The sequence below is a fragment of the Corvus brachyrhynchos genome, unplaced genomic scaffold (assembly GCF_000691975.1).
Source record: "Corvus brachyrhynchos isolate BGI_N302 unplaced genomic scaffold, ASM69197v1 scaffold21, whole genome shotgun sequence".
NCBI classification, from domain to species: Eukaryota; Metazoa; Chordata; class Aves; order Passeriformes; family Corvidae; genus Corvus; species Corvus brachyrhynchos.
This window is the reverse complement of record NW_008236924.1, coordinates 7,412,175-7,423,023: the sequence shown is the minus strand read 5'-3', so window position 1 is coordinate 7,423,023 and position 10,849 is coordinate 7,412,175. Positions and strand designations below refer to the sequence as shown.

General features: G+C 44.3%; 1 protein-coding gene across 1 annotated transcript in view; it reads right to left on the bottom strand.

Annotated features, from left to right (window-relative positions):
- Nucleotides 1-10,848, bottom strand: part of TCERG1 (transcription elongation regulator 1) — a 29,747-nt gene extending 18,899 nt beyond the window's left edge. The window contains 6 exon segments of the mRNA XM_017728259.1: nt 8-76; nt 1,333-1,395; nt 7,826-8,063; nt 8,215-8,276; nt 8,279-8,354; nt 10,828-10,848. Of these exon segments, the coding sequence (XP_017583748.1) occupies nt 8-76; nt 1,333-1,395; nt 7,826-8,063; nt 8,215-8,276; nt 8,279-8,354; nt 10,828-10,848 (529 nt within the window).
- Between the last annotated feature and the right edge of the window lies 1 nt (nt 10,849).

Genomic DNA, 10,849 nt, shown 5'->3' with positions numbered 1-10,849 from the left:
GGGGCAGGGGAGCCGCCGATGGCCACCTGCGGGTGGATCATGGGCACGATGGGGGGGGCCATGCCCGGCAGGACTCCTGGGCAAAGGGAAAGAAAGGAAAAAGGAAAGAAAACAGTAAGTGACAATGCAGGGCCCTAAGGACCAACACCTAGCACATTACTGACTTAACTTAAAAATATTCAACCCATAGAAATAAAAGAAGGATTGTTTTCAAAGTTAAATTGGAAAGCAAGGCATTGTTACCAAATTTCCTTCCTGTGTTCTGCAACCAGTAATGCCCATTCCCAGGCAAACTGGATTTTAATTAATTTAATTTTAATTAATGTGTAATTCTGCAAAGCACAAAGCTTGTTAGCTTTTAGACACTCCACTATTTTAAAATTAGGTACTCTATTTATTAAAAAAGTCTTTATCAGGTGTCTGTAGCAAATAATTGGGTTTTTTTAAGTCTACTGCACTGCTTAATTATGCTGTCATTGTACAAGATATTCCTATTGCTCTTAAAAAAGGCAAGAGTGGATTGAATTTGAGCCGTAGAATGTAGAACAGAACTCTGATAAATCTTAAATACTGGCATTAATTCAGAGCCTTGGATAAAACCTGATGAGAATGAAACAGTTTCAGATTTTTGGGTTTGTTTGTACTGCAAACTGATTGAAAAAAACCATTTTGTTGAAATCCTAAAACAAAATGGAAAGTAAATATCCAAAGATAAGAAAGCCAGAATGCTGCAGTATCCTACTATCTCTCCACTCATCCCAACAAACTGAGTATAATGAACAGATCTGGAACGACAAGTTCTAGAACAACCAATTGGATAGAATTGGAACTACAATATCATAAATTTGAGCCTTTAATATTGAAAAAGTCTCATTTTAAATAATGGAAATCACACATTACACATTGCCATAACGTGTTCTCAGCAAGTGACTGTTCTTAAATCCACGACTGAAATATGAAAGTTCACACTCAGACGCACAGACACGCACACAACATGCGAGCACAGCCAGCCACTGCACATGTGGAGCAGGAAAACAAAAATCCACACAAGAAACTAGGAACTAAGTATGGGCATGAGAGTCACAGTTATTACAGAACTCAATGGTTACAGAAAACTGTACGAGAGTTTGGGTACAAAATAAGCTGACACTAACAGTTATTTGGGAAAGTTATCTCCTGACCAAATATGGTATTTGCATTTATACTGGTTTTGAAAATAAAGTATATGTCATCATTCAAGTGGGGAAGCAAATAAAGAAATAAAAGAAACAACCACATTCACTACCATGCCAACTTACAGACAAAACGAACTAGGATGGGTTTGGAAATTACCGGTCTTGGTGGTAGCGACTGTCTTTACATACGGGCAGCTGACTATTTGCATCATTGCTACACCTGCAAAACGGATAGGAAGCATGTTGGAAAGCTGCCATGGGATGTCAGCTACCACGGGGTGCTATGGACTTCCTGCCACAATTTGGAATGCCATTTGCAGCTGGCAGAGAAGAAGTCTCCCAGCAAGAAAATATGAATTACTTTTGCTCCAACATTTTACGCCAGATCAAATATAAAACTAATTTTAAGCTGCAGCAACAGTCTCTAACTATGTTAAACCAGCTGTTTAGCAAGTTATTGGGATGTCATTAAAAAGAAAAAACATATTTCAGTGAAGACTCAGGGGTTTAAGTTCATCCAAGGGGGAATGCAGCTCCCCTTGTAGGGCAGCACCACAGGAAAATATCCCACTACTGGGGCTGCTTCCACAGGCAGCCTCTGCTGGGACAGACCCATGGGGAGCAGCAGCACAATGAAACTCATTGGCTTTGCGGTTCTCAGTCTGCTGCTGCAGTTAGAGAGCAGAATAAGGGTGGAAGGACAGGTCTGAACTAGTCAGAGCAGCAAAGCAAGGCAGGCTGGACAGCCAAATGCAACTCAGAGGGAAAGCTGAGGGTATGAGGGTCATTACAGAAAGGCTGGAGATGAAAGAAAGGGGGTAAAAGAAATCAAAGCAATGAAGCTGCAGACAGAGGTACACAAAGCTGCACTAGGTCAGGGGCATTTTCTTTATTTTTCATTATCGAGAATGGCATGAGCTGAAAATGCTTTAAAAGCCAAAACTCGCCCTCAAAAAGGTGGCAGCATGCACTGGTCTGCTCTCCAGCTCAGTAAGAAATAATACAAAAAGGCACAAAAAGGCAAGCAGCTCATCCTCTTTGACAGATCCAAATCAGTGGGACATCAGACAAGGCTGAGGGGAGTGCATTTCCAAAACCTCCATTTTGGGTGTGGAAGGCAACTGTAGAAGTGCTCTCTGGCTGGTCCAGTCTGGATGCTCAGAAACTGAAACACTTCCCTTCAAAAGTTCAAATTCATTATGTGAGGTGGGAAATGCTCCAGTGGAAAGTGAAATTAAACCCCTGTTTAAAACCAAAGTAGTTTCTGGGTTTGGTCATTAGAGATCTAGTATGGAAAGCAAACATAAATACTGCCAATTTATTTGAAAATAAATTTGTGAGAAGACAAAATTGTAATGCTTTCTAAAAATAATTTCAATGAGAGAATTGCAACTAGTTTTATTTTTAAAAGTATTGAATTGAGACATAAAAACATTGACTCAAACAGCATTGATTGAAGTGTTTGTCTAAACTAGAAGGGTGGTCATGTTATGTACTTGACAACGGATCTGAAAATTCGTTTTGTTAAGGAAGTTACAGCATGTCTCCAGCACGAGTCGGCATAAATAACACTCTGTGGGATTGCTGGAGTCAGGGATGCTCCAGCGCACATTAGACTGAGCAAATACCCAAGCTGTTTCCGCTGCCAAGGTCATTCCCAAACATAAAACTGACTTAAAACATAGGAATTGAGAGAAAGCAGACTTACTTTTTAAGATCTGAGATTACGAGATATCACTAACGAACTCTTCCATTGCTCCATCTTACTACAGTTTAACAGAGAGATTAACTTTGAAATCACTTGACAGTGGTATTGTTCAGCTCTGTCCCTGTAAGTTCAAATCCTCTGGCTGATATTGTACCTGGTGCTGAAAGCCCCAGCCATCTACAGTCTGACCTTTGTGAGACCTTCTGACTTCACTTGATACTGTCTTGGAAGTAATTTGACTACTCTTCTGTTTCTTGTTACTGTAAAATATTTTACAGTTTTCTTTTACAGTGTTTAGAAACCATTACAACCAACTCAGAATTAGCTGAAAGAAGCTGACAGATTTCATTCTGTAACTAAGCAAACTGACAAATGAGACCCACTAGTGGAAGCAGCACTTTGCTGCCAGGTGTCCTTCCTACACACTATGGGTTCCACCTGCAGCCCAGCTCACAGGGAGAACTGGTCAGAGCCAACACTTCTTACCAGGGAAATTCTGAAAAAAATCATTTTCAAAAATGAGTTTCAGGAGATTGATGTTCCCACTCTGTCTTTGCTCTTGTACTGTACTACTCCCAAAACTTTTTGATTGAGAGCTCACAATAAAGCCCAACCTGGGCATACACCCAGAATCTCCATTTCCACTGGCACTCTTCTTCACTGTTCTGACCATCCTGATTTTACTCAACAGGTCACACTTGAGCAGATTATATCCCTCACAGTGTGTAAGGACCCTTCATTCCACGCTGAGCCCTTGCTGACAAGGTTAGAAATGGCAGCTGAGAGCACTCAGCCAATCACTTTTAAGGCTTAACCGTTTTTATTATTCTTCCAAACCTCACCAATAAACAGACTTCTTTCTCCTACCCTTTATTCATTTGTTGTTCAGCCTGGAGTATCACGTTCAGAATATTATTTGTTTCCTGGTTTAAAACAACGAGTACGACACTGTGATTTCCTTTTCCATCCAAGATTAAAGTAGCTTTGCCCAGTTATTTTAGAATACTATTCTAAAAGCAGAGGCAGCTAAAAGCTGGTTCACTCTTCTAGTCAGCACTTTAACTGCTTTCAGGCTTTTTTCTCTTATCAAATGACTGTTCTGAAGGGTTACTTTTCATCCATCCAATTCAATGCAAGGTAAAGGCCTCCCTCCACATCCCCTGGGTGGCTGCATTAGGAGGACAGCAGGGAAGTCATCCCACTCAGCTTGTACAAAGAGTCAGAAACATGAGGATGCTGCTCAGAGCTGCTTCTTTCTTTTTAAATCTAAAACTAACTTGGATCCAATGCAACTGCAGTCTCCAACCTCCCTCTGCAACACAAAATCAACAGTTCTCGGTGCATGTTTAGTGCCACTGCGCACTGAAACACATCAATTTTGTACCAGAACAGGAACTCAACAGCATCCATGCAAATGAAATGTGGTGTGTAAGTGCTAAGTGTCATTAGTGATCTCCTGGGAGGCCCTCTGCAACAGACAGCGAGTCCAACATTTTGCCAGCCTAAAATCACTTCCTTAGGTATTCAAGTATTTCATAAAAATTTACGAAACTATGATATATCCAGAAGCAGTGTGCTGCCATCCAAGATTCCTCCTCTATGTTCTTTAAACCTAAAGCCTGTGAATAACAACACCCTGGCACCCTAAATGCCTCATTATGGTCCTCAGGTCACACCTCATCACTCAGCATCCTGCCCAGTGGCTGCAGCCTAAGAGAACTGGCAACACCTGATATCACTGGGGTCATGATTTCCATGGTAATTCTTCCTGCTCATCCATGTCCTAGTGAATATTAATGCACAAGACTTAAATCAAGTAAGTAGAAAAAAATTAAAGCAATATTGCAATTAGTAAAATATAGTGCTCAATATTCTTGTTTAAACATTATATGTTTAAATGCAGCTGTTTTCTGCCAAGTATAGCAAAGAACTAGAAATCAAAAAAACGTATGTTCTTTGTTAATATTAAAAAGTCTGTCTGCTAACCCTGAATTCTTTCAGATATACTCTGAGGAGAGGATCCAGGCAAGTTCTGTACACAGTGGACACATGAGTGCAAACAACTGACAACATGGACATGTAGCAGACAAGACAATTACAGTTTGCCAATTTACCTGGAAGTGGAATAGGCATGCCAGGAAGGGGGACACGAAATGGAGGTACCATTACTGGTGGAAAAGCAGGAATTGCTGCAGTTGGTTGAGGTACTGCATGAGGAACTGCAGGAGGCAATGTCTGTGGGACTGGCTGGGGTACAGTCTGCACAGGTGTAGCAGAAGGAGCAGAGGTTGAAACACTGACTGATGGTGTGGCAACTGAAACACCCGAACTCGGGGTCTGGTCTTGTGTGGTAGGTGCTGATAAAAAAACACAAAGAACACCTTGTATCTTAGACACTGCAATATACTGCTGCAAACATACTGGCGCTCTGTTTCCCGGTACATAAGCAGGTACGCTCAGATATAACCAGCAGGAGGACACTCCTGGACAAAAAATACTTTGCCTTCTCTGGAACATTAAATATTCACAAAGGAAGTCAATTTCCAATTTCAATTTGTCCCATTCTTTACACCTAATATGTCTCTACAGCAGTAGCAGGGGTGTATCAAAGGACAACCACAGGCTGAAACGAGGTTCTATTCTGTTCAGAGAAACAGAAAGGGAACATTACAGCAAGTTTCCAATGGCAACAGGCTGTCCTTTTGTTACATGAACACAGATTCTGCTTTTAACAGCAACTGCAGCAGCACGTGCATGACAGCAGTCTGCCTTAAACAATGCTGGGCTGCGCCCTCAGAACAGGAAATGTCAATAAAAATGTGTAAATAAGCAAGGAAATTACTTTTCTTCAAGAGCTGCAAGAACTTTCTTGGTTTTCAGTGCCTCCCAGCAGGAAAACACACAACTGGCACTCAGTTCTATAATCCTTGCAGCATGACTGGTTTCAATTTCAAATTGTTTTAATTGGGAGCAAACAGTCTCACAGCACAGGCCAACAGGAACTAGAGACAAGTCTGCTTAAACTTGTAAGCTCACTCTGTAAGATTTGGTGCAGAGGAGGAGAAGGGGAAAAGAAAAATAAAGAAATCACACCAATTTACAGCCATATTCCAATGCGTACACCGTGCATTTTCTATTACTACCAGAGACATTCCACACAACATACCAGTATTAGCATATTTAAACAAAGATTTTTGATCTTTTGTTAAGCGTTTCAGAAAGGGTGAAAGTTCTTAGCAGTGCCTAACATTTAGGGAAACAGAGCAGACAGTCAGTATGTGATTTGTAAGACCTAAGTAAAATCAGTACAAGGCAAGAATGAAGCTCAGCCAGAAGTCACAGGGTTTTTTTACAGGCCCAAGTCTAAGAGTTATAAAATTATTTTAAATTATAGAATTTCATCACCTAGGCACAGACACCAACAGTAACAGTTCTTGAAAGCAAAGACAAAGTTCAGCAGATAGAACAGGTAGAAGTGGAACAGATTGTCAGCATTCAATATTAGGAAATTTAACTTCAGAGAAGGTGCATAAAGTGCTGCTCCCAAAGCATGACTAGCTCTCCCAAGCCTGACATTGGGTCAAGAGCTAACATTTACCTCCCAACTGACTTGTTACTCGGCACAACAGTTAGGGCAGACCACAGTTCAACACAGCTAATTAACATCATACTGAGTTACCTTTCAAATTAAACAAAAGCCCTAAAATGCTTTGAGCAATACAAGTTCTTTGCTGCTCTAATGATGTGTCCTCCCTCCAGTCTTAATGAAAGCAGAATTGAAGTGTTACATAAATTTGACTCTCTTTGACACACAGATCTGAAGTTTGGGTTAAATGGTGAGTTAAGCTTGACTTGTCTCACCTGTTACAGGAAAAAGATGAATTCCAAAGGATTCAACTCCTACTCCACAGTGGGAGTTGGAAGAGTTCACCTCCTGCACACTCTCTGGCCTGGCTCAGTACACGTGTCTGAGCCAGTGCAGCTACAATGCCCAATGCCCCAGTGCCAGATTCCTGCTCAGCACCAATGCTGTGCTGTCAGTCTGTGGCCCTGCACACAAGACAGGATGCTCTCTGAGCTGCTCCTTCCCCTGCACCCCTGGCTTTGGGCACGGGGAGTGACCTCACTCGCTGTTTGCTGCTGCCACACTCACGTGCAAAGAGACCCACAGCACCTAACACACATCTCTATCAAGATACACCTGAGGCTCCTGGGCAGCACACACGTGCCAAAGTGCAGTGCAAACCACGCTGCCGTGTGCACAGCCATGCATTTATGTGCATGCTGCATAAATTCAGTCCCCTTTCCTTAGTTGGAAAACCCCTACAAGCAAAGGCTCAGTCCATGGAAGCAGCAGTAATCTCCAGACTATCATTCAAAGGTCATAAATGAACAAAAATGGCTCCTAGGACTTTCCTCTTTGTGGAACTCCAGAAAATAGGGACTGAGAAGGCTTAGGCAGAAGAATAATGCTAATAAAAGTAATACAACAAATCTGTGTTACAGATTCTGTAATCAACCAATGCTCACAGACCGGCAGCTCTGAGAGCCGACCTTCTACAGAAACAGATGCCATGGAGAAAATGAGGAAATTGCTACAACTAAACTCCTACCTCAGATCAACGTTTCTTGTGAAACACTTTTTAAACAATTTAGCTCTATCTGTAGTCAAAAGGAAATAGATGTGTAATAGCTCTGAGATGATGTAATAACAGCAGAAGAAAAATATACAAAGACCTGAAGAATTCTTTGAGATTGGTGGGGAAAAAAGTTTGCATGCAAGGTTCTTCCGGACTAAACACTGTACTTTAAATTCACACTCCACCTCATGCTGAAACAACTTCCTCCTGGATACCAAGGCTTTGCTGCAGCAATTCCCCATGCAGTATCCCCACCACCTGCTCCCAACACCGCGAGGCCTGAGACACCCCCAGGTACTCACTGGAGTTGGTCTGGGACACTGAGGTGGCCGTGGTGGTGGTGGAGGTGGTGGAGGACTGAGTGCTAGAGGAGGTGGATGGAGATGCTGCAGATGCAGGGCTGCTGGTGGTGGGGGGGGAGGCCCCCACAGCCTGGGCCTGGGCTGCCAGCATCGGCGTCAGCTCCGACTGCTGGATGACCTTGACCCCGTCCGGCTTTGTCCACGCTGACTCCCGTGTCCGTGCGTTGTAGAAATAGACCTACGGCAGGAGAGTGGCCCCGTCACACCACAGCTCACCGTAGGAGGAGCGGCCCAGTTCCTCCAGTGGAATTTCAACCCAGCGCCTGACTATGTGACCAGGGCTCACGCAGGACCACCCATGGCTCCGCTGGTCCCGGCACCCATCTCACCTTCCCGTCTGGAGTTTTGTTCTCTACCCAGATCTCCTCAGCTGGGGGCATTGCTGGTGTTCCGGCGCCATTCCTGGAGGGAACATCATACCAGGAGGTGGTGGCATGCTACCCATGGGAGGAGGCATAAATGGTGGTCTCTAAAGGCATATAATAACAATAATGATGATAATGATAACAACAATATAATTTCAAGCAGTTTTCCTTTCTTAGAGAACCAACAGACAGTACACCAGCAGTAAGGACAAGCTATGCTGGGCTTGGAGGCTTCTCTAACAATCCAATGCTCCCAGCTCAGGGAATGTGCTTCCTGCCAACCCCCCACCTATGGCAGAACAGCTGAAGCCATCACTTCACTTCTGAGATACAAACATCAAGGCACCTGAAAATGGTGGCATGAACAGAAATGTGGTCAAAGAAAAGTCCTCTCCTGAAAAGGAGAAAATATCTCAATGCAAGGAAGAGAAAGAATGGAAGAGCTGTTCCTGAACAGCTGCTGCTCAGACATCCCCACCTGTGAACCAAATACCCCAGAAACCCAATGATCCTCCCAGGAAAGAAATGTTAAAAAAAAATTACAAGTAAGCGTCCAATTTGTCAGCACAGCTGAGCAGTGGGCTTTATTAAAATCCATTACACACTCCCAAATTTCCCACTAACTAAAATTCTAATTCATGCCAATTAAAATAAAAATAAGATGAAATTGAAATTGCATGTTCACTATCGCATGATAAGAAATCCTGACCTGTCCCGCACACACAGTTACTTGAAAGCCTGAACACCTGTTTCTAACTCAAAGTACATTTAGTTCTTTCATTTTTCTTGTTTACTTGGACTATTTGAAATTCCCTATGCGCAACAAGTACAGTACAAGTACACTTCCCTATAAAAGCAGTTGACAAAACTCACCCAGTTCTTTAGCTTACTCTGCAAACACCTACAACTGCCCTAATTATCCCCATCTCTCCAGCTCTAATTGAGTGACAGCCTCGAGTGCCGCGGTCACCCTGAGCCTGCGGCGGGGCTGGGACAGCCCAGGACATCCATGCCCCAGGGAGGGGGTGGCTCGGTGACAAGCTGCACACACAGGCCCTGAGCTGCAGCCCTGCACCCACGACTGCAGCTGTACCCCCGGCAGCCGCCGGTGCTGCCACGTCCTTGGCTTCTGGCAGGAGCTTCCCCGAGATCCAACTTTCTGCTCTATGAGTGGTATTTTAAACTGCTCTTTAAATCCATGTACCAAACTAGTAACAATTATTTGCATTAAGTACTATTAAAAAAAGAAGCCAAGAGCGCATGAACAGCATTCTACACAAACAAAAAAAGCCCTCAACTCAGCTGCAGCCTGCTTTCCCTCCCTTGTTCCTCCCCAACAGCTCTTGCACCTGCCACACCATGAGCTTCCTCTTTCTTGCTCTTATAACCTGTAGGAAGAATCCAGCGAGAAGAAGCTCACTTTCCACCTGCTACATCTGCTTTCCCCAATTCAGGAGTAAAATCACATGGGCAGCGAGTGCCAGGTGTGCAGCCAGGGTCCTAGCACATCCTGAGCCCCGCTCTGAACACAGCTTCCCCCATTCTGACCACAGGCCCTTCACCATCACATTTGCCCTCGCACTGGGCACAGGGCAGGGAGTGAAGCCCAGCCCTCAGTGTGGAGCAGAGCACAGTGCCAGCACGGCCTGAGACACCCAGCCATGGCTGGTGCTGGTGAGGAGCTGCAGAGCTCACGGCCCGGCACAACAAACCAGCCCTGTGTGACAGCTGGGAGCAGCAGCACACTCCGGATGTAAATCAAACACAGAAACCAGGGAGATGCCTACAGCCAGGCCTGGGATCCAAAGTAAAGGTTGGTTCTTCAAACTATAATTACAACAGTGGATTTAATCCATTATTTACAGCACGTGGTACCATTCAGCTCCTCAGCCTGCCCACAGCCCATACTGCACTTACACTGCCCTGATGAGAATACATCCTACAAAGCAATTAAATAACAGCACAAGGCAATCAAAACAATCCATTTCTCATTCACAAAGGTGTTGTCCCTTGCAAACTGTTCAGGCCTCTGAAAAGCAGACAAAAGACCTTAAACCATCCATCAATTTAGCAGTGCCTCGAGGAGCTGAGCAGAAGCTGTATTTGCATACCACAGGTATGCAGTGGTATACAACACCACACCTGAGCCCTGTGTTCTCATCTTGCCCTGCTGTTTCCTTCACCCATTTCAATGTCCATTCTCATACTATTTTCACAAAATCAATTACATTGGAAGAGACCTCCCAGACCATCGAGTCCAACCTGTGCCCAATCCTCACCTTGTCGCCCAGCACAGAGCACTGAGTGCCGCGTCCAGTCGTCCCCTGGATGCCTCCAGGGATGGGGACTCCAGCACCACCCTAAGCCTCCTTTTGACCAGGCTGAGCACCCCTAGATCCCTCAGCTGCTCTCATCAGACTTGTGCTCCAAACTCTTCACCATGCCCTTCTCTGGACATGCTCCAGCACCTCCATGTCCTTCCTGAATTGAGGGGCCCAGAACTGGACACTTCCACGTGTGAAAGCAAACGAAAAATCCCTAAATCCCACTTAACCCAGGAGAATTCCCGTTCCTTACCTGTAGGTGTGGAGGCCCCATG